The sequence below is a fragment of the Amphiura filiformis genome, chromosome 17, assembly GCF_039555335.1.
Source record: "Amphiura filiformis chromosome 17, Afil_fr2py, whole genome shotgun sequence".
Taxonomy (NCBI): domain Eukaryota; kingdom Metazoa; phylum Echinodermata; class Ophiuroidea; order Amphilepidida; family Amphiuridae; genus Amphiura; species Amphiura filiformis.
Genome location: NC_092644.1, coordinates 20,364,670 through 20,390,419, shown reverse-complemented (window position 1 = coordinate 20,390,419; position 25,750 = coordinate 20,364,670). Strand labels below are relative to the sequence as shown.

The 25,750-nt window shown below is 35.4% G+C and overlaps 1 protein-coding gene across 1 annotated transcript in view; it reads right to left on the bottom strand.

Annotated features, from left to right (window-relative positions):
- Positions 1 to 19,577: 19,577 nt before the first annotated feature.
- LOC140137438 (valine--tRNA ligase-like) overlaps positions 19,578 to 25,750 on the bottom strand; it is a 110,673-nt gene continuing 104,500 nt past the window's right edge. The window contains exons 22-23 of the mRNA XM_072159092.1: positions 25,074 to 25,223; positions 19,578 to 23,441 (exon numbers count right to left, since the gene is read on the bottom strand). Coding sequence (XP_072015193.1) covers positions 23,358 to 23,441; positions 25,074 to 25,223 — 234 coding nt within the window. The 3' untranslated portion in view covers positions 19,578 to 23,357. The remainder of the gene's footprint in view (positions 23,442 to 25,073; positions 25,224 to 25,750) is intronic.

Genomic DNA, 25,750 nt, shown 5'->3' with positions numbered 1-25,750 from the left:
GTACTTATATTGATATTCATTGATGTCTTGCCTTCATAAAAATGTTACTTTTATATGTCTTGCGTGAATAATTACAAAGTTATGGCACTTTTACTACATGCGTATCTGAGAGTCCACAGCTACCTTTCTTCAGAAGATAGCCGTTTGCGAGCGCGTTGTGAGAAAATGATGCAGATCGTATAAATGATGCAGTTCGTAAGTGGGCTCGCGCATGTTCACAGAAGATGATGGATGTCGCAACGGGTGATTTGCAAATTGCACCGTAAAATCTTGAAAAAAAAAAAAAAACAAACAAACAGAAATGAACTTTCTGACTCGTCTCATGCTAAGTTTTATGATTTCGGAAAAACTAACAAGCAAACAAAAAACATCAAAACAAACTTTCCTAAGAGACGTTTTCTTAATATTGTCTGTTGTTTTATTAGGCCCGCAATGCTATCTTCAGAAGATAGCCTTTGCGAGCGCGTTGCGAGAAAATGATGCAGATCGTAAATGATGCAGGTCGTAAGTGGGCTTGCGCGGGGCCGGGTTCATAGAAGATGATGGATGTCGCAACGGGTGATTTGCAAATTGCACCGTAGGGTAAATTGGGGTAAATGGAACGCTTAAGCAACAAATCACTTTCTGTGGTCAGGAGGGTATCCATATATGATTTTTGTTTGTTTCAATAAGTAAATAATATGTTTTTACAACTTGTTTTAACAGATAAACTCCCATTTTATGGCTTTGTTTCTTGTATCGGTTCAAATACATGCATGGTCATGGTGTTCCAGTTACCCCAACAAATTGGGGTAAATGGAACAGTGTGATTGGGTAATTGGAACAAGGGGTATTACTTGCAAGGAGCCTACATTCATAGCTATATTTACATTGAAAAGACATCAGAATATTTTATTTAACATATATTTTGTGACTAAACAAAAGATTAACAAAAATAATTTTGTTTTCATGTTTTTTTATAAACATGGTAAAATACCACGTAAAAAACACTTTCTCTCGGTACATAACAGAAAAAAATGGTTTTCAGATTTTTAAAAAATCAATAGGAGCCCTAATCTACCATGAATTAGTTATTTGTAGTATATAATTTCATAATAATTAAACCAATTAGTAAAAAAATATTAACATGTTATATATATTTGAAGTCAGTCAACCGTGTTCCATTTACCCCAAGTGGATCTGTTGTGGGGTAAATGGAACACCAAACTAATTAATTAGCTAATTAGCATATTAATTTGCATAATTTCATCATTAAAATCTGATATTTTATTGTTTAAAACATTTATGTTATTGTAGAAAACAAACATAGTGCCAATATTGTAAGACAACTCTCAGCACAACATTCAAATATTTAGGAATCAATACCCTTAAATTAGTAATGTTCACTGAACCGTAGCACCACTTCAAGGTCAGTGACAACATTTGAGATTTTCTTCCACTCAAATACCGAGTAAACCCACGCTTGGGGTATGAAACGAAAGCAGAACGTATGGCGTTGGGGTAAATGGAACAGTCGGTATGATGTTGCCAATTTTTTTTCTTGATTGAGGGAATTGTATTCTCAGCGTTCCATTTACCCCACCGTTCCATTTACCCCAATTTACCCTAAATGGTATCTTGAGTAGATAAAAAAACAAACAAACAAACAAACAGACAGACAGACAGACAAACAAACTTGAAATATAAAAAGATATACCAAATGATCTTTCTGACTCGTGTCATGCTAAGTCTAATGATTTCCTTCTTTTTGTATTATTTCATTAGGTTTAAAAATGCTATCATCAGTAGATAGGCCTAGCAAAATATGTTCAATCTTTCTCAATTTCTTTGTATTTTACAAATAAATACTATCTTTGGTCAGCTTCGTCATTTTTACATTTATGTATAGCTCTGCAGTCGACATTAGAATTCTGTGGCCTAATGACGATTTTTCTCTGAGCGAGTAACCCCGTTCAATGTAGTTTTGCCGTTTCGCGCCGTACTGAATCAGGACCGCGACACTCCGGAGGACAGCAGAGGACAGAAAAATGTGACTCTCCTGCTAGTCTCCTACACAACCAGTTAATTATGTTTTTGTTCATACCGCATACAGTCTGGCCCGCGCCTGAGACTAGCAGGAGAGTCACATTTTCTGTCCTCACATCGGTATAGGCCGTCTGCACGTTAATTGTACGGAGTGTCGCTTCTCTACCTTTATTTTCTCTGACTGAATCATCATCTACAACGCGTGCTAGGCAATGTTTTTTTTTATTTATTTTTTTTATATTATTATTATTATTATTTTTTGCTTGTTATCTTCTAAATATAGCAATTTTGTTCAGCTTCGTCATTTTAACATTTCTTTATAGCTTTGCATTCGGCCTAGTGCCGATTTTTATACTAAAAGAAAATGTGGCGAGACATGCCGTAATTTGCTCGATTCTGGTGCCGGTGTCTATAAAGCTCCTGCATTGATTTACATGGGTAATATTAAAATTGAAATAGCTCAAGAACCGAATATCGTATAACGCTGAAACAAACTTTGAAATAAAGCTTTTACATTTCTCTATCTGTTTTATGTCCTTTTGTTGTTTGTCAGATTCGTGTGATTTTACTATCAACTGCAGATAGCTCAAATTTAAATGCCCGTTGGTTGTCGATTTTGTCTGCTGAACGAGATAAAGGATACCACAAAAAAGCTAAACTTGAAATATAAACTTGAAATATAAAAAAATATACCAAATGATCTTTTGACTCGTGTCATGCTAAGTCTAATGATTTCATTCTTTTTTTGTATGCTATCATCAGTAGATAGGCCTAACAAAATATATTCAACCTTTCTCAATTTCTTTGTATTTTACAAATAAATACTATCTTGAGTAGATAGCGGAATAACTAACAAGCAAATAAATAAACAGACAAACAAAACACATCAAAACAAACTTTGCTAACAGACGTTTTCTAAATTTGTGAAATATTTTCTGTTGTTTTATTAGGCCCGCAATGCTATCTTCAGAAGATAGCCGTTTGCGAGCACGTTGCGAGAAAATGAGGCCTACTAGTGCTACATCTACTGAGAATCAAATTAAAATTTCAAATGTTGCGATATTTTGTTTTGGTTTAATTTTGGACTATAGGCGTTAATTTGGGACTATATGAGATTCTAAATGCTAGGCCTATCTTCAGTAGATAGAGCGAAAAAAATCCTAAAACGCGCAAGGCTACTCTGCGCAAATAAAACAAAATCGGTATTCGGCCTATATGCCGCGCTATTAAAAAAAAATGGGGGGTGGTGGAGAGGTAAAAATAGAGAAACAGGCAGATGCGGAAAGTGATGAGTCTGTAATATCGCTTTAAACTTTCTGATAGGGACTGATGTATTAGAAAGAAAAAAACTCGCCGCTACATGATGAAGTAAAAATTTAGAGAAAATAATGTAAAATATTACTTCTAGAGTAGAAAGATGCAATGAATCGGGATGAGATTCTAAATGCTATCTTCAGTAGATATAGCGAAAAATCCTAAAACGCGCACGGTTACTCTGCCCGAATTTAAAAAAAATCGGCATTCGGCCTATATCCTCTCTATTAAAAAAAAAAAAAAAGGGGGGGGGGAGGAAAAAAGAGGTAAAAATTGAGAAACAGGCAGATGATAATCTCTGCTTTATAAGTGCCGTTTTAAATTTTGGTCAGCTTCGTCATTTTTACATTTCTGTATAGCTCTGCAGTCGGCATTAGAATTCTGTGGCCTAATGACGATTTTTCTCTGAGCGAGTAACCCCGTTCAATGTAGTTTTGCCGTTTCGCGCCGTACTGAATCATCATCTACAACGCGTGCTAGGCAATGTTTTGTTTTTGTTTTTGTTTTTTTAATATTATTATTTTTATTTTTTTTTGCTTGTTATCTTCTAAATATAGCAATTTTGTTCAGCTTCGTCATTTTAACATTTCTTTATAGCTTTGCATTCGGCCTAGTGCCGATTTTTATACTAAAAGAAAATGTGGCGAGACATGCCGTAATTTGCTCGATTCTGGTGCCGGTGTCTATAGAGCTCCTGTATTGATTTACATGGGTAATATTAAAATTGAAATACCGTAAAACCCCGTCTACAAGGATATACCTAAGAAACGCCCTCAATAAAATTGGTTGCTTTTTGTATTTGGAGTTTGAGCAAATATATACTGGCACTGGGTGGCTATGCATTCCATCTAAGTATGTTGTAACACCAATCAATTGTATTGACATAATAACGTCTGTTTCGTATATCAGGATCGTATAGCTCAATTGATAGAGCGTCAGACTTTGGAACTGAAGAGATGCTGAAGAGAGCATGGTCCGGGCACCGGTTCCGTTTTTTCATTCTCGTTTAATTTTAACTTTTGACATGTTCTTTTATCTTTCTTCAAATCTACCTTTCTACTTTTAATTTTAGGTGTTTGTTGTTTTTTTATAGTTTTTTTTATAGTTTTTTTTAGTAATTTTGTGGTTTTATAGAAACTAGTAAAGCATTTATTCTAAATAAAAGCGAAACCCACAGATGTGTTGTAACTACTTGTCTGTCCTCGTCTTTGCAATAAAAACCTATGTTGCACCTTTGTGCCATCCCAATTCTTGAGGAATGGTAGGTAGGGTGCGTTTTTGGCTTAAGCACGATTTTGTTTCTACTTGAAATGAAATCAAAATAAATATTGTTCTGTTGCCACAATTGCAGTTTTTCAATAAAAAAAATAGATGAGGAATAATAATTATTCCATATTTGAATCTATTGTCCCATCAAGAATAGAGTGTCTTCAAAAACTTCAATCAATTCATCTGACAAAGGAAACTATTCTGGTCATTCAATTTTGTTTCGCTTGGGTTTCGCTTGCACCTGTTATATCACAGGCGTTGGTAGAGAAGGCACACTTCTCTTATCTTCACCGAAGTAGTGATGTAAACACTAACATGATTAATTACCATAGCTAGCAATGGACATACACTATTTTTTGTTCCACTTGAACCCATACTCATAGGCTATTCGCTGTCGATGTGACGTAATTAATCGGATTAACTACCATAGCAATTGATGAATACAATTTCGAATATATAGCCCTGCACTTCATCGTTCACGTGGCACCTATGCATTGAACCTTAGTTGTCAAAGAAATGCTAATCACTCGCCATGTAAGATTAGTATTTATGAAAAGAGTGGTATTCAATCTATGAGCGTGTTTATAGTGAGCCAGATTATCCGGTATTTAGCGTATAAGTACATCTTATACGGTATTGGTCGCCACTATGAGCGTGTTTATAGTGAATATACCGCATTTTGAGTATACCGTACACGCTAATCCTTGTATATGTACCGATACTCTTGCTGTTTATAGTGGGACACAGTTACCGCACAAATTATATACCAACTAACATTATCGTACATTTGCAATGACCCCGAGGTCACGCGGGGAATGTGTAAATATTGTGGCGCGAGCTATAAACAGCCCATATTCAACAATATGATCATGGCGGTGAACATGTAGCTTCTGTTTTGATAACTCTTGGGGTGAGAATCGTTCCGAATGTCCTGCGCGCATCCTACGCATCATGAAGAAGCCCATACTTCCGGTAATACCGCACCCAATTTATACTGGTGTGTTTATAGTGGGAATATCTCGCCACAATATCCTTCGGTTGAGAAGGATATCGATGTACCGTACATACATATACTGCTAGTGTTTATAGTGGGCAAGTATCCGGATAATCTCTAACCGGGTAGAAATTGTACCGCAATGTACCGCACATCTGCTCCCACTATAAACACGCTCTATGAGCGTGTTTATAGTGAGCCAGATTATGCGGTATTTAGCTGGACTGCCACGCAGTCTATAATTGTTTATGTTTTACTAACCATTGCAAATCTAGACTACGCGGTAGTTTAGCTAAATAACGGAAAGATTGTCTCACTATAAACACGCTACAGACCAATAGCGCTATTTGCCGCACATATTATACGGAACTGATATCCTTCGAAATCGATGGATATTGCAGTATATTCATTCCGTATACGGCCACTATAAACAGACAGGGATTAACGATACCGTTATTCAAGGAAGTGGAGCAGGGTCAGATAACTCTCTGAGCTCAAATTTGTCACTGTAATAACACATCACCTACAAATATGGTACGGTACTGTAGCAATAATGTTACAAAGTAGGCCGGTATCGTTTCGACGGCACACAATTTGAAACTGGCACCATATTTGTGTCTCCCACATTGCATTGCGGTGACCTCGAACACGCTGAGTTCAACCACCTCGGATTCAGAATAGAGGGTATTCATTACTACGTCATTGATGTGATTGCTCATGCATAAAATTCCTCCACATAGGTTGTTTAGCTTAATCGGGAGAGTGACCTCTTGAAATGATGATCACAGTTATCTTTGAGTTATTACAGTGAGGCACACGTACAATGTTCAACACAAAGTGAACAATACTATAACTTGGAGGACAAACAAACCAACACCGCCAAATTCGACTGACATGTGTACAACGTGGGAAGCTATGGGGAAATTGAACACTTGTTGTCTGATCATGCATGTGTTTATGGTTCGGGTAGCGGTTACTTAGCAACTCTCGTTCCGCTTGGGTTTATTGCATACACTCTATAGCCTATTGGCCGGTCGCCACTATAAACAGCCGAGATAACGGATAGGTCACATTCCAGCCTAATCCCATATGCGTATAAGGATACCGTATAAATACCGTACACCACTATAAACACGCTCTTTGTTTGGTGACATACGCGGGTGATTAGTGCAATCTGCTTGATGGTAGTTATTGCGATTATTACGTCACTTCGACAGCGAATTGTAGTATAGACGAATCCAACAAGCCAAGTGATGGTCAGAATTTATTCGGCCATTATACGCCGTAGAAGTGACGTAGTTAATCGGATTAACTACCATAGCAATAGATGAATACAATTTTGGCTATATCGCCCCGCACTACAACGTTCATGCGGTACCGATGCATTGAACCATAGATGTCAAAGAAATGCTAATCACTAACACCTATAAGATTAGTCTTTTTGAAAAGAGCGGTATTGTATTCAATCTATTACATGATTGAAGACAGGTGATGAGTGCAACCTGCTGCAGTGCAGCGCGGTATATTCAAAAATTGTATTCATCTATTGCTATGGTAGTTAATCCGATTATGACGTTACTTCTACGGCGTATACGCTGGTGAAGTTACGTAATTAATCGGATTAATTACCATAGCAATAGGTGAAAACAATTTTGAACATATCGCGCTGCGCTACAAGCAGGTTACACTCATCACCTGTACTGTGTATGTCTGCAATCATAGATTGAATACAATACTGGTCTTTTCAAAGATACTAATCTTACAGGTGCAGCATGATATGGTTCAATGAAGAGGTACCGCCTGAACGTATCAGTGTATAACGCGGTATATTCAAAAATTGTTTTCACCTATTGCTATGGTAGTTAATCCGATTATTACGTAACTTCGCCAGCGTATTGGAATAAAACAGGAGGATGTGAGTTCATAAGGGCAATGTCGGGGATTATAGGTCACAATCGATGTGGAGAGATGAGAGGTCCGACCAACAGCCATAGCGAATGGTTCATGTTCAACTAATTCCAGCGGACGGTCTGTGGCTAGTAAGGAATCGTCTTTGACCACACGCGCAGATCTGTCTCGTCAGGAAGATATTTAATATCCCGAATTTATAATAGGCCTATGCCTACCAGTTCCATCGTATAACCGATCTGCTAGAGAATATTTGTTACCATGTTTAATAAATTCGTATTTATCGTATAATAAAATGTAGCCAAATGTATATTATGTGTCACACGGTTTTCTGCTGAACCACTAGCAGGCTATGTTACCACATCTATGACAATGACAAAGGTGAATTTTGATGATTTTTACGATCGTCCGGATGAGCAAATCACTGAATGGGTCTTTAGTTCCTCCTCTCCTTATCCTGCCAATATTATATGAATCAAAGAAAAATAAAGAAAAATAAAATTAAACAAGAAAAAAAGACAACGAAAAGAAACAATAAAAGAAAAACAATAGAATAAATTAAACTAAATATGAAAAAAAAATGATCACGAAAGGAGTCTTTAGAAAATGCAAGAAAATATAAATGAAAAGTTTGACAATATTTTGTTTATAAAAGTTTGTGTGACCGTGATGAGGCTCGAACTCACCATCTTCCGATCTAAAGAACCAAAGTCTTATGCCTTGCCAAGTGAGCTATGCTCGTGAGATGCGAAATAAAGATAAAATAATACATTGTATACCTGCTTGTGTCGGTAAATGATTTGCTCAAATTCCATAATGTTATAATATTGTGGAGGGCGCTAGCGTGAAATATGCTATCATCACAGTCGCTACTATTCCTTATAGACGGGTTTCTACGGTATCTCAAGAACCGAATACCGTATGACGCTGAAACAACCTTTGAAATAAAGCTTTTACATTTCTCTATCTGTTTTATGTCCTTTTGTTGTTTGTCGGATTCGTGTGATTTTACTATCAACTGCAGATAGCTCAAATTTAAATGCCCGTTGGTTGTCGATTTTGTCTGCTGAACGAGATAAAGTTGTTGCGACATTTTGTTTTGGTTTAACAAAATATATTCAACCTTTCTCAATTTCTTTGTATTTTACAAATAAATACTATCTTGAGTAGATAGCGGAAATCTAACAAGCAAACAAATAAACAGACAAACAAAACACATCAAAGCAAACTTTGCTAACAGACGTTTTCTAAATTTGTGAAATATGCAATGCTATCTTCAGAAGATAGCCGTTTGCGATCGAGCGCGTTACGAGAAAATGATGCAGATCGTAAATGCAGGTCGTAAGTGGGTTCGCGCGCCGTCCATAGAAGATGAAGGATGTCGCAACGGGTGATTTGGAAATTGCACCGTAAATGGTATCTTGAGTAGATAACAAACAAACTGACAGACAAACAAACATAAAGTATAAAAAATATACCAAATGATCTTTCTGACTCGTGTCATGCTAAGTCTAATGATTTCCTTCTTTTTATTATTTCATTAGGTTTAAAAATGCTATCATCAGTAGATATGGCTAACAAAATATGTTCAATCTTTCTCAATTTCTTTGTATTTTACAAATAAATACTATCTTGAGTAGATAGCGGAATAACTAACAAGCAAACAAATAAACAGACAAACAAAAAACATCAAAACAAACTTTGCTAACAGAAGTTTTCTAAATTTGTGAAATATTTTCTGTTGTTTTATTAGGCCCGCAATGCTATCTTCAGAAGATACCTTAGTAGCCGTTTGCGAGCACGTTGCGAGAAAATGAGGCCTACTGGTGCTACATCTACTGAGAATCAAATTAAAATTTCAAATGTTGCGACATTTTGTTTTGGTTTAATTTGGGACTATAGACGTTAATTTGGGACTATATGAGATTCTAAATGCTAGGCCTATCTTCAGTAGATATAGCGAAAAAAATCCTAAAACGCGCAAGGTTACTCTGCGCAAATAAAACAAAATCGGTATTCGGCCTATATGCCGCGCTATTTAAAAAAAATGGGGGGCGGTGGAGAGGTAAAAATAGAGAAACAGGCAGATGCGGAAAGTGATGAGTCTGTAATATCGCTTTAAACTTTCTGATAGGGACTGATGTATTAGAAAGAAGAAACTCACCGCTACATGATGAAGTAAAATTTAGAGAAAATAATGTAAAATATTACTTCTAGAGTAGAAAGATGCAATGAATCGGGATGAGATTCTAAATGCTATCTTCAGTAGATATAGCGAAAAAATCCTAAAACGCGCACGGTTACTCTGCCCGAATTAAAAAATCGGCATTCGGCCTATATTCAGAAAAAAAAAAAAAAAAGGGGGGAAGAGGTAAAATTGAGAAACAGGCAGATGATAATCTCTGCTTTATAAGTGCCGTTTTAAATTTTGGTTAGCTTCGTCATTTTTACATTTCTGTATACTAGTAGCTCTGCAGTCGGCATTAGAATTCTGTGGCCTAATGACGATTTTTCTCTGAGCGAGTAACCCCGTTTTTGTTTTTTTAATATTATTATTTTTTATTTTTTTTGCTTGCTATCTTCTAAATATAGCAATTTTGTTCAGCTTCGTCATTTTAACATTTCTTTATAGCTTTGCATTCGGCCTAGTGCCGATTTTTATACTAAAAGAAAATGTGGCGAGACATGCCGTAATTTGCTCGATTCTGGTGCCGGTGTCTATAGAGCTCCTGCATTGATTTACATGGGTAATATTACAATTAAAATATCTCAAGAACCGAATACCGTATGACGCTGAAACAACCTTTGAAATAAAGCTTTTACATTTCGCTATCTGTTTTATGTCCTTTTGTTGTTTGTCGGATTCGTGTGATTTTACTATCAACTGCAGATAGCTCAAATTTAAATGCCCGTTGGTTGTCGATTTTGTCTGCTGAACGAGATAAAGTTGTTGCGACATTTTGTTTTGGTTTAACAAAATATATTCAACCTTTCTCAATTTCTTTGTATTTTACAACTGTGAATAAATACTATCTTGAGTAGATAGCGGAAATCTAACAAGCAAACAAATAAACAGACAAACAAAACACATCAAAGCAAACTTTGCTAACAGACGTTTTCTAAATTTGTGAAATATTCAATGCTATCTTCAGAAGATAGCCGTTTGCGATCGAGCGCGTTACGAGAAAATGATGCAGATCGTAAATGCAGGTCGTAAGTGGGTTCGCGCGCCGTCCATAGAAGATGAAGGATGTCGCAACGGGTGATTTGGAAATTGCACCGTAAATGGTATCTTGAGTAGATAACAAACAAACTGACAGACAAACAAACATAAAGTATAAAAAATATACCAAATGATCTTTCTGACTCGTGTCATGCTAAGTCTAATGATTTCCTTCTTTTTGTATTATTTCATTAGGTTTAAAAATGCTATCATCAGTAGATATGGCTAACAAAATATGTTCAATCTTTCTCAATTTCTTTGTATTTTACAAATAAATACTATCTTGAGTAGATAGCGGAATAACTAACAAGCAAACAAATAAACAGACAAACAAAAAACATCAAAACAAACTTTGCTAACAGACGTTTTCTAAATTTGTGAAATATTTTCTGTTGTTTTATTAGGCCCGCAATGCTATCTTCAGAAGATAGCCGTTTGCGGGCACGTTGCGAGAAAATGAGGCCTACTGGTGCTACATCTACTGAGAATCAAATTAAAATTTCAAATGTTGCGACATTTTGTTTTGGTTTAATTTGGGACTATAGACGTTAATTTGGGACTATATGAGATTCTAAATGCTAGGCCTATCTTCAGTAGATATAGCGAAAAAAATCCTAAAACGCGCAAGGTTACTCTGCGCAAATAAAACAAAATCGGTATTCGGCCTATATGCCGCGCTATTTAAAAAAAAATGGGGGTGGTGGAGAGGTAAAAATAGAGAAACAGGCAGATGCGGAAAGTGATGAGTCTGTAATATCGCTTTAAACTTTCTGATAGGGACTGATGTATTAGAAAGAAGAAACTCACCGCTACATGATGAAGTAAAAATTTAGAGAAAATAATGTAAAATATTACTTCTAGAGTAGAAAGATGCAATGAATCGGGATGAGATTCTAAATGCTATCTTCAGTAGATATAGCGAAAAAATCCTAAAACGCGCACGGTTACTCTGCCCGAATTAAAAAAATCGGCATTCGGCCTATATCCTCTCTATTAAAAAAAAAAAAAGGGGGAAGAGGTAAAATTGAGAAACAGGCAGATGATAATCTCTGCTTTATAAGTGCCGTTTTAAATTTTGGTCAGCTTCGTCATTTTTACATTTCTGTATACTAGTAGCTCTGCAGTCGGCATTAGAATTCTGTGGCCTAATGACGATTTTTCTCTGAGCGAGTAACCCCGTTTTGTTTTTTAATATTATTATTTTTTTTTTTTTTTGCTTGCTATCTTCTAAATATAGCAATTTTGTTCAGCTTCGTCATTATAACATTTCTTTATAGCTTTGCATTCGGCCTAGTGCCGATTTTTATACTAAAAGAAAATGTGGCGAGACATGCCGTAATTTGCTCGATTCTGGTGCCGGTGTCTATAGAGCTCCTGCATTGATTTACATGGGTAATATTAAAATTAAAATATCTCAAGAACCGAATACCGTATGACGCTGAAACAACCTTTGAAATAAAGCTTTTACATTTCGCTATCTGTTTTATGTCCTTTTGTTGTTTGTCGGATTCGTGTGATTTTACTATCAACTGCAGATAGCTCAAATTTAAATGCCCGTTGGTTGTCGATTTTGTCTGCTGAACGAGATAAAGTTGTTGCGACATTTTGTTTTGGTTTAACAAAATATATTCAACCTTTCTCAATTTCTTTGTATTTTACAACTGTGAATAAATACTATCTTGAGTAGATAGCGGAATAACTAACAAGCAAACAAATAAACAGACAAACAAAAAACATCAAAAACAAACTTTGCTAACAGACGTTTTCTAAATTTGTGAAATATTTTCTGTTGTTTTATTAGGCCCGCAATGCTATCTTCAGAAGATTAAAAAAAATCGGCATTCGGCCTATAAAAAAAAAAAATCGGCATTCGGCGCTATTAAAAAAAAAAAGGGAGAAAAAAGAGGTAAAAATAGAGAAACAGGCAGATGATAATCTCTGCTTTATAAGTGCCGTTTTAAATTTTGGTCAGCTTCGTCATTTTTACATTTCTGTATAGCTCTGCAGTCGGCATTAGAATTCTGTGGCCTAATGACGATTTTTCTCTGAGCGAGTAACCCCGTTCAATGTAGTTTTGCCGTTTCGCGCCGTACTGAATCATCATCTACAACGCGTGCTTATAGGCAATGTTTTTTTTTAATGTTTTTTTTAAATATTATTATTATTATTTTTTTTTGCTTGTTATCTTCTAAATATAGCAATTTTGTTCAGCTTCGTCATTTTAACATTTCTTTATAGCTTTGCATTCGGCCTAGTGCCGATTTTTATACTAAAAGAAAATGTGGCGAGACATGCCGTAATTTGCTCGATTCTGGTGCCGGTGTCTATAGAGCTCCTGCATTGATTTACATGGGTAATATTAATATTGAAATATCTCAAGAACCGAATACCGTATGACGCTGAAACAACCTTTGAAATAAAGCTTTTACATTTCGCTATCTGTTTTATGTCCTTTTGTTGTTTGTCGGATTCGTGTGATTTTACTATCAACTGCAGATAGCTCAAATTTAAATGCCCGTTGGTTGTCGATTTTGTCTGCTGAACGAGATAAAGTTGTTGCGACATTTTGTTTTGGTTTAACAAAATATATTCAACCTTTCTCAATTTCTTTGTATTTTACAACTGTGAATAAATACTATCTTGAGTAGATAGCGGAAATCTAACAAGCAAACAAATAAACAGACAAACAAAACACATCAAAGCAAACTTTGCTAACAGACGTTTTCTAAATTTGTGAAATATTCAATGCTCTCTTCAGAAGATAGCCGTTTGCGATCGAGCGCGTTGCGAGAAAATGATGCAGATCGTAAATGCAGGTCGTAAGTGGGTTCGCGCGCCGTCCATAGAAGATGAAGGATGTCGCAACGGGTGATTTGGAAATTGCACCGTAAATGGTATCTTGAGTAGATAACAAACAAACTGACAGACAAACAAACATAAAGTATAAAAAATATACCAAATGATCTTTCGGACTCGTGTCATGCTAAGTCTAATGATTTCCTTCTTTTTGTATTATTTCATTAGGTTTAAAAATGCTATCATCAGTAGATATGGCTAACAAAATATGTTCAATCTTTCTCAATTTCTTTGTATTTTACAAATAAATACTATCTTGAGTAGATAGCGGAATAACTAACAAGCAAACAAATAAACAGACAAACAAAAAACATCAAAACAAACTTTGCTAACAGACGTTTTCTAAATTTGTGAAATATTTTCTGTTGTTTTATTAGGCCCGCAATGCTATCTTCAGAAGATAGCCGTTTGCGAAACACGTTGCGAGAAAATGAGGCCTACTGGTGCTACATCTACTGAGAATCAAATTAAAATTTCAAATGTTGCGACATTTTGTTTTGGTTTAATTTGGGACTATAGACGTTAATTTGGGACTATATGAGATTCTAAATGCTAGGCCTATCTTCAGTAGATATAGCGAAAAAAATCCTAAAACGCGCAAGGTTACTCTGCGCAAATAAAACAAAATCGGTATTCGGCCTATATGCCGCGCTATTTAAAAAAAAAAATGGGGGGTGGTGGAGAGGTAAAAATAGAGAAACAGGCAGATGCGGAAAGTGATGAGTCTGTAATATCGCTTTAAACTTTCTGATAGGGACTGATGTATTAGAAAGAAAAATCTCACCGCTACATGATGAAGTAAAAATTTAGAGAAAATAATGTAAAATATTACTTCTAGAGTAGAAAGATGCAATGAATCGGGATGAGATTCTAAATGCTATCTTCAGTAGATATAGCGAAAAAATCCTAAAACGCGCAACGGTTACTCTGCCCGAATTAAAAAAATCGGCATTCGGCCTATATCCTCTCTATTAAAAAAAAAAAAAAGGGGAAAGAGGCAAAAATAGAGAAACAGACCGATGATAATCTCTGCTTTATAAGTGCCGTTTTTAAATTTTGGTCAGCTTCGTCATTTTACATTTCTGTATAGCTCTGCAGTCGGCATTAGAATTCTGTGGCCTAATGACGATTTTTCTCTGAGCGAGTAACCCCGTTCAATGTAGTTTTGCCGTTTCGCGCCGTACTGAATCATCATCTACAACGCGTGCTAGGCAATGTTTTTTTTTATTTTATTTTTTTTAATATTATTATTTTTATTTTTTTGCTTGCTATCTTCTAAATATAGCAATTTTGTTCAGCTTCGTCATTTTAACATTTCTTTATAGCTTTGCATTCGGCCTAGTGCCGATTTTTTATACTAAAAGAAAATGTGGCGAGACATGCCGTAATTTGCTCGATTCTGGTGCCGGTGTCTATAGAGCTCCTGCATTGATTTACATGGGTAATATTAAAATTGAAATATCTCAAGAACCGAATACCGTATGACGCTGAAACAACCTTTGAAATAAAGCTTTTACATTTCTCTATCTGTTTTATGTCCTTTTGTTGTTTGTCGGATTCGTGTGATTTTACTATCAACTGCAGATAGCTCAAATTTAAATGCCCGTTGGTTGTCGATTTTGTCTGCTGAACGAGATAAAGTTGTTGCGACATTTTGTTTTGGTTTAACAAAATATATTCAACCTTTCTCAATTTCTTTGTATTTTACAAATAAATACTATCTTGAGTAGATAGCGGAAATCTAACAAGCAAAAATTTCGTAAGTGGGCTCGCGCGTGTTCACAGAAGATGATGGATGTCGCAACGGGTGATTTGCAAATTGCGCCGTAAATGGTATCATGAAAACAAACAAACAAACAACAAACAGGCAGACAAACAAACATGAAATATAAAAATATATACCAAATGATCTTTCTGACTCTTCTCATGCTAAGTCTAATGATTTCCTTCTTTTTTGTATTATTTCACTAGGTTTAAAAATGCTATCATCAGTAGATAGGCCTAACAAAATATTATTCAACCTTTCTCAATTTCTTTGTATTTTACAAATAAATATTATCTTCCTAACAGACGTTTTCTTAATATTTTCTGTTGTTTTATTAGGCCCGCAATGCTCTCTTCAGAAGATAGCCGTTTGCGAGCGCGTTGCGAGAAAATGATGAAGATCGTAAATGATGCAGGTCGTAAGTGTGATCGCGCGTGTTCACAGATGATGGATGTCGCAATGGGTTATTTGCAAATTGCACCGTAAATGGTATCTTGAGTAGATCAAAACAAACAAACAAACAAACAAACATGAAATATAAAAAATATACCAAATAATCTTATTGACTCGTCTCATGCTAAGTCTTATGATTTCCTTCTTTTTTGTATTATTTCATTAGGTTTTAAAATGCTATCATCAGTAGATAGGCTAACAAAATATAATTATTCAACCATTCTCAATTTCTTTGTATTTTACAAATAAATACTATCTTGAGTGGATAGCGGAAAAATAACAAGCAAACAAATAAACAGAAAAACAAAACACATCTTAACAAACTTGGCTAACAGACGTTAATATTTTCTGTTGTTTTATTAGGCCCGCAATGCAAACAAACAAACAAACAGACAGACAAACAAACATGAAATATAAAAATATATACCAAATGATCTTTCTGACTCGTCTCATGCTAAGTCTTATGATTTCCTTCTTTTTTGTATTATTTCACTAGGTTTAAAAATGCTATCATCAGTAGATAGGCCTAACAAAATATTATTCAACCTTTCTCAATTTCTTTGTATTTTACAAAGAAATATTATCTTGAGTAGATAGCGGAAAAACTAACAAGCAAACAAATAAACAGACAAACAAAAAACTTCAAAACAAACTTATTCCTAACAGACGTTTTCTTAATATTTTCTGTTGTTTTATTAGGCCCGCAATGCTCTCTTCAGAAGATAACCGTTTGCGAGCGCATTGCGAGAAAATGATGCAGATCGTAAATGATGCAGGTCGTAAGGGAACGCACCACCATTAAACGCGCCCATTGAAATACACGGTCGTAAGTTGGATCACGCGTGTCCACAGAAGATGATGGATGAGTTGCGAGAAAATGCTATCATCAGTAGATAGGCCTAACAAAATATAATTATTCAACCTTTCTCAATTTCTTTGTATGTTACAAATAAATTTAAGATGACTTCTGGTGACCCTGAAATGACCTTTCAAAAATTTGACTCCAAATGTTGACTATACCTACCAAATTTCATGCCCATACAGTTTTTCTAATTTGACCTCAGATGACCCCTTGCATCCATCTTTACGAAAATCAGAGCAATAATTTTTCACATGCAAATTGACCATGGACCTGTTGAGCCTCACATGCCCTACGTGCAAATATATATATATATTTATCCTTAGGCCCAGACAAATAATTTGACATGCTTTTTATTGAATTTGGAGCATGTTTAATTTGTGCCCCCTGTATGATCACAAGCATGGGAATACGCATTCATGAAAAAGTCTGGAAAAGCGCGTAAAATTGGACAAAAACACCCAAAAATGGGCTGAAAATAAATAAAACTGCGGAAATTTTGACATAAAAAAAAGACTGGTTCCAGAGTTTTGACTGGAAATTCTCATGCCTGTGATCTTGTAGGGGTGGAGGTCTTTTTCAGGGTCACAGGGTTTAAATACAGCTTGGCAGAATTCAGCATACCCGAATTAACCAAAAATAATTGGGTTGCCAGCTTTTACGTGAACTTGTTGCTTGATACTTAAATAAGCACATAATACTGCACCAATAAAGTATCCTTGCACTTGGAAAAATAATCATAATTTCAAAACTGAACAATATTGGGGTAAATTTGTTTTTTTAACATCTTATCCTGTACATTATGACATTGAATCCAATGCGACCTCAAGAAGTAAAGTTACAAGTAATTGAATAGACGAAGGTCCAGTTTTAAAAGTGACAAACTGGCCTATACAAGGCGCAAAAAGATTCCAACAAGCGAAACAACACAGCTTCTTCAACGAAGTATTATTTAAAGCAGTTTTTATTTCAGTTTTTGCTTCTCTGTAGTTTTCATAACTTTCAATTTATTTGTCAGTTCTTTTGTTGCAGTTTTCTTTTGTTCCTTTTGTTCTTAATTAAAACCAAATGCGTAAATTAGCCATTCACCACTCTCAAACCAGATGTCTAGTCTGTGAAGTTTTGAACAGGCCAGTTTGTCACTTTTAAAACTAATCAAATGCTTGTAACTTTGTTTCTTGAAGTCACATCGGATTCTATGTGGTGCCATAATGTGCAGGATTAGATAGGGCATCTATTAAAAAAAATTTACCCCAATATTGTTCAGTTTGGAAATTGTGACTATTTTTCCAAGTGTAAGGATACTTTATTGGTGCAGTATATTTCCAAATTAGAACCAGTCTAATATACTGGATTTAATGGTCCAGACAAAATACCACCAAGATACAATGGAATATTCATAGTGTTGCTTGTTTTATTTATCCTGTTTACTTTAGCAAATAACATAATTTCAGAATGACATCTCAAAATTACTGTGATTTTAATAATTTGTATACATTTTCCCCATTAAAACCAAGTTTATGGAAACAAGAACATTTAGATACCATTTCACCAAAGACATGAGTAATAAATAAATGAAGCAAAAGCCCTTTACCAGAAATCAATCATGCTGTTGTAATTAGAGAATAAAGGTATTGTTTTTAGCCACTGTTGCGCATCTATCGTCTCATTATAACACAGGCAACATCTTTATTTCAAAACAAGGTGAAGCCGCGTTGTCTTAAACCAAAAATAATGTTGCGAGATCGTTATACGAGACCACAGATGATGAGCTGATAGATGCACAACAACGGCTAAAAACAATACCTTTATTCTCATTCTTCAACACTTCAATTCAAATAAATTTATTAATCAAAAGTATACCAAATTTTAATCAAATTAAATCTTACATTTTACAAGGAATTACCTAGGGCTTTTAGTCCCGTTGCTGCTATGATGCACCTCCCGATTGGTTCAAACAGCGTGTACGAATATTGTGTCAACACGCACTTTTACAGCTTAAGGGATCTAAAATGGCGTTTATTGCGTTTCGACAGTATTTTTTGTGGGACATGAGAGCACCTCAGACCTATCAATTCTCGCTATTACGCAATAAGAGCGCGCCAGCGGTTTGCGATGTATCATGGGAAAAATCGTGATGTATCATGGGAAAAGGTCGACATCAAGTCCGGCATAATCGAATATTACCATGCTATTACATAGGAACACGTGACAATATTTTTAGTTTGTCAATATAAAAATATTACACGCATAAATCGATAGAAAAAATTAATTGTGCACATTTCAAATCACATTATTAAGTATTATTGAGTATCGATTCGCGTGTAACACCTTTATTTTGACAAACTAAAAAATATATCACGTGTTCAAAATAGCATGGTAATATTCAAACTAAAATAGCTCCCAATATGCAAACTATTGATTCTGAATACGAAGCATGTCTTTCTGATATCAAATAATTGTCATTTTGTGAAAATCACGATATAATACAAATTTTATGACAAATTATAAAAATTTGATATTTTTCAAATTTTTGATATATAACAGTCCTCGGTAAATTATATAAATCTAATGACATATTCTTAAAGTGTATGTAGCAGGGAGGAAAAGCCGACGGTCAATTGAAAATTTTGACCTTTCATATTGAAGATATGGATTTTTCCCCAAAAGACCTAATTTTTTTTGGTGTTTTGGGAAAAAATCCATATCTTCAATAATGAAAGGTCAAAATTTTCAATTGATCGTCGGTTTTTCATCCCACCTACATACACTTTAAGTATAAATCATCAGATTTATAAAGTTTACTTCAAGTACTGTTAAATATCAAAAATATCAATTTTAATGATTTGCCATAAAATGCGTATTAAATTGCGAATTTCAAAAATTATTTGATATCAGAATGACATTCTTCGTATTCAGAATGCAATTCGATATGTCTGATGTGCTCTAATGTCCCACAATAAATACTGTCCAAACGCTCATACTCCTTCCTTAAAAGCATTCAAAGTTTAAGGATAGATTAAGAGTTTGCTCATAATTTTGACATATTATGTTATTTTTGACAATTGGTTGTGAAAAAGATTACAAAAAAATGTTCAAAAATTAGCATGCAAATCTTTTGACTTGATTGTCACAGCATATGAAATTCACCCTAAAAATTCAACTTTTACTGCCAAGCATTAGGATTTAGCTTTGTTTCATTTTGGTAAAACATGATAATATGTTTATAAACTAAAATAATTAGTGCTGTATTTTTCTGGAATAGAGAGTCAGCATGTGCTCAATATTGTACGATGCATGGCACCCTGTGTGTTGGGGAATGATTTCCAAATAGCCATTTCTTTTGTATTATGTACAATAAAAAACAATATGGTAGAGGGTTTAACTCAGGCCTGAGAGTGTGTTTTTGAAAAAATATCTGTTTTTGGCAAACGAAGGATCTGGAACAGCTAAAAAAATCTGAAATTATTTAAACCATAGATACTTTTGTACACAACAAGTGAAGAAAAAAATCTGGAACTTGAAAAAAAAAAATCTGGAAACAGATTAAAATCTGGTCTCTGACACCCCTAGTTTAACTATAGTGCTGTCAAAGCTAAGGTTAAAACCAAGGACATGTTAGGCCAACAATGCATGAATATGTGATTCACACTTTGTGTTTCTCCAGACCCCAAAATGTGACTCACACTCGGTGTTTCTCCAGACCCAATATGTGACTCACACTTGGTGTTTCTCCAGACCCAATATCCGACTCACACTTGGTGTTTCTCCAGACCCGAATATGTGACTCACAGGTGTTTCTCCAGACCTGAATATGTGACTCATGCTTCGTGTTTCTCCAGACCCAATATCATCATTGGGAAAAGGTCTATGGGTTGTAACTGTGATTTTTAAAATTTTCTTATGCATTAACTTTTCTTGTTTTATTTCTTTATATTGCACATGTCCTTGAACTTTAACTGCATGCATCCTTGAATATAGTTATTCTGATGAGACAAACTTCTCTATAATAAAATTTTTCAGAGTTTTTCTGAAATCATTCCATAAAAAAGCCATTCCCATGTACAATCAATCAGCAACATAACTCTGTCAGTGAAACCACCGACTTGCAAATAAAAGTTGATCAAGTTAAACTTAATTTTCATTGAATTTGCTAGAAAATAAACTTTGAATGTATATTATTGTGCAAATAAGAAATTTACTTTCAAAGGTTCATGCTAAGTAAACAGAGGATCCATACTTCAAAATGTTTTTAATTATAGAAATTATCAAGATTTACTGTATTTAATTATCATAAGCCTTTAGAATTATGTGAAAAGACCTTTTTTAGGTCTCATACAATGTATGTAATTTATATGTATCAAGTCATGTGTTTTTTTAAACACATTTATTTAAAAATCCATTCTTAATCTGTTTGTTACACAGGAAACATAAATGTGCTATGTTCAATGAAACTGTACAGTAAAATTTTTATTACTTCTGTTGTCCGGGTACACGCTGATGATCGGCGATCGGGTAAAAGTGGTGAGGTCTACTCCCCTTCTACGCGGCGATGACCAATAGGTCAACCGTCTTATTGGTAAGACCGTTGATCAGCCAATCAGTGTGATTGTTTATCACTTCTGTGTTTACCCTCATGTACGCTCCGTGCACAGCACAGATCACGGAAGTAATAAAAAATTAACTGTAAGTACTACAAAGACAGGCATACATTTCCTAAAGCAATATTCAGAGATCTTTTACTGCCAAGCCACACATTCCTCCACACGTCCCAGTTACTTTCAGGGTTGCCAAAATATTTCAGTCTGAATCCGTGGGTTAAATAATCGAAAAGTCACTCTAGTTTTCTCTTAACCATTGTTTTCTATTAGATAGGAAACTACTGCAAATCGCAGAAACTAATGGTTTCTATGGGACAGGAAATTGTCAAAAGTTGCATGGAAAATCTTCAAACTTCGCCCAATTGGGCTACTAAATCGCGGGTTTGGCAACCCTGGTTGCTTTACGTCTTTGTGTCCAGAGAGACGTATATAGCTTCTTGCCTCCTGGAAAATGGAAGTTGAGATTGATGAACCATGTTCATCAATGTAGGTACGCTAGCATACTGTGCTATGCCAAGCCAATGGACACTTCAATAAGGATATGGGCCTAATTATTTGCATCATTTCAAAAGCATTAATATTATCATCAAATTGATCCATTTCATTGATTCACAGATAAACAAAGAATTCTGTAAAAGATCTCTGAATGTTGCTTTAAAGAAAAATATACTTTAGTTACCTCTAACATAATTTTGTGCCAGAGAGGATATCTTACCCTTCCCAGAATCCTTTGCAACATGATACATTTCACTTTGTTTTTATTCTGAAAATAGACTGGTTACGGGTCGATAGTTAAGAAACATATTTTGCAAGATCCGTTCATTGAAGTACAATTTGTCAATATAGACCCATGTTGCAGTAGATAGCAAATCAGTACAAAAATTGAAATGGGAGAAATGAATTATGGGAAGCGTAAGATATCTTCTCTGTACTGCTATTGTGCATAGATGATGAAAAACAAAAACAATAGAGCAAAGAAATAGATGTGCAAAGTATTAAAAAATATCAATTACGCCCATTGATTTAATTTGACAAGTTACCCCATCAGATCTACCTGCCGATTGGCCAAAAATAATTTATAATTATCAATTGGACCAATCAGCAACGTTGTTAGAATACTTTCACCGAACAAAACAATTGGGCTCCATTCTGATTGGTGATTAAAGTAAAGATATCATGTAATTGACCAATCAGAGGCAATGTTAGATCGGCAGGTAGTGCTCAGGGGTTAAAGAGAATTGAAGGAAAATTTGAGAGGACAGGAAAAAAAAGATGGAGAAAAATTTCTTAAAACAAATACACTATCTTTGATAAATTGTGACAACTTCTTGTTCCCTATACACCAAGGAATAAAATGAGCCTGCATTTGATTTGGCAAGCAATATTATAATATAATAATATTATAATAATATTATTATGTGCCACATTAAGGCACAGCTTAATAATTATGACTGGCAGAATGTCAGAAAACATTTGTATTTGTAGTGGATTTTCACATCCGTTTTAGCCAAAAAAAATGCATTTTTCTTTATACCTTCACAAATAAGAAAGTGGATTAATGTCAAAATAGGCTCTGTCAATACCGGCAAAAGTTACCATTGGGCGAATTACTTACTATCCATGTGTAGACAAGTCACCATTGGGCTAAATACTGTCCATGTGTAGATGCTTTACAACTGGGAATTTACATTCTTAGCTTTGAGAAAATGTTGTAGTGCAAAGAAAACAAATATTATAACCATGGAAGAACAATTTTATATACTATGATTGTGATGAACACAGATCGAGTATGGGACCCACTGGATCCTAAAAATGACATTCCACTTACGTTGCCAATCCGCTGTCATAGTGAATACATCATGCCTTAAGTATGTTAGAAACCCATTGAGTTTGCATTGTGATCATTTTGATTGTGGTTCAGAACATAGTTAGAGTGAACCAGTTAACTTGATAAACATCAATTTTGACATCACAGTATGACTATGACAGCAATTTTGGTTTAAGTTGCACTTTCAGCTGAATGCACTAACCATTCTGCCAGTCCCTAGCTTTATACTGTAAGTATTTCAATAATCCTGAGAGTTCAAAGGTCAATTATCAGCAGCCTCTGCAACAATCTTGAACATCTTGATGGCGTCTGTGATCTTCTCAAGCTCATTTTGGGTTTGGAGCATCTGTAAACACAAAATAAAATAAATTTTAACAGTCAGAAAAAGAAATGATCCAAATGACTTTTGACTTAAAATCCCGAGGAGGGGAGGGAGGGAAGGAGGGAGGGAGGAAGGAAGAAAGGGGGAAGAAGGGAGGGAGAGAGGGAGCAAGGGGGAGGGAGGACAACCACTGACACACACCGACACCGCCTGGCTAATAATTATTTGGTGCAGCAGAGACACTAAAATGAATACACGGGATCGATACACATGAATTGCTATGCACGATCTTGATATCAGACGGAAATCTTCAGATACCGGGTTAGAAAATGATGAATATCTCCCGTAAATGAATTTTTCTCAAGAAACCAGATGTGGTCTCATACACTTGAAAATACGTGTTGAACAGATATGATGGTCGCTAGAATGCGCTTTGAAAATTGGCCGTGCGCTTTGAACTCAAAATCGGACCAAAACTCTAATTTTATATTGCGTTGGTCCTGTATGGACTACATCGTGTAGTACAGCTGCACTCACTACTAGGCAGTATAAAAGTCGATGACCATTGACCTCAATGGGGTATACAAGCTTATTCACGCACAACCAAGATCAATTACCCAGCTATTGTGAGTAGCCTTAGTCATGTCCCTCGACTAATTATTCGTCTCAAAGAGCTTCAAAGGTCTGAACCAAATGGCCAATCGTGGCTGTGGATTCAACCTACCATGGCGATTTCTGCCATGAAGATATAGGGTCGATGACACTGTGTGACAATTTCCATCCAATTTTATCATTGGATAACAGAATACTATGGTGCTCACTAACACAGCAGTTTTTATCCTTTACTTATCTATTCTTTCTATACAATAGAGGTTATCCATTTACTCATGTGTGACTTCTAACAAAAGGCGCTAGTTCCCATAGTATTCCCAGACCTGCCAACCTACCGAAGTCAGAAAGAGTGACATTGAGGCCAATTTACACAAACCAGGTACTGACAAATTCAAAGACTTGAGGTGTACAATACTTTCAGAATTCAGGGAAGGTTTTGCAGGTCTAAATGTATCACAATAGACAAAAGAGAATGCTATAGCAAAATTTTAAAGTGAAATTTGTATCATTTTCTGATATTAAATTTGACATCACTGATATTTTCAGAAAGCAGGACTGTCCCTCTTTTTCACTTTAGAAAATCCCAAATGAGGGACAGTCCCTCAAAATGAGGGATAGTTGGCAGGTCTGTATTCCTCATTCAAACCAATTCATTGCACAACCTCTGAGTTACCTGCATGACTTTGGCGGGCTATTTTGAAACAGTCATGGTTGCACATGCAGGTACTTCTTTTGAAAGTCCTAAACAAGGTATAGCAGTCGCTGATAGGATACGCAGCTTATAGAACACGGATAACCTTTATGCAATCTAAATATATTTGCTAATGTCTACCAACCCCTGACATTATGCTATTCCAGTTGAAATCCATACACCCCCTGTGGAAGACATGACCTCAATCTTCCACACATGGAGCGTCAATTTCAAATTAAAGTCACACATTCAGGTAGCCTCATTTGAAATCTACACCCCTGTGTGGAAGCTTAAGGTCATGTCTTCCACAGGGGGTGTAAATATTTCAACTGGAATACCCCAGCACTGCTCACCTTCTCGCTGTTTGTCTTCTTGACATTTTCTGGCACTTTGCTTTCATAGTCTGGTTTATCCATAGTTTCTTGTAACCGAGTCTGCTGCGATGTTAGACTGCTTATCCGCTTCTCTAACTTCTCGATTTCTTTGCTAGTGTCTACCAGTCCCTAGATAATACAAATTACAAATAGAAGTTAATTATTGACACCATTTATATGGCAGTGCTGATTGAATACCGTAATAGTGGTTATTTTTGTGTGTGTCATTTTTCGTGCTTTGGTTGCTTTTAAATTCAAGTCATACAGTGATTTTGAGTTTTCTGACACTGACCTAACATTTTTGTTAATGATAAAATAACATTTGTGTCCTTTGTGGCAGCTGAGTTGAATGCAAAAAGCGTGAAAATGAATGTACCCAAAAAATGTCCACTTTTACAGTATTTTAGTACACAAGTATGATGGAAAGAAATAGTCAATCAATGTTTTGGTGACTGTGATGTACACCATTTTCCCCATGGCAGTTTCTTATTACAATATTAACTTAAGTTTTCTGAAAAGATGTGTATTTTTACAGCTGCCAGTTTACTGGATCCAAGACATTGCTTGGTTCCATCCCACCTGATATGTGAAATGATGCAGCCTTAGCGGGGATTTTAAAATGCATTCCTTCAAGACACGTAGGCAAAAGAATGACG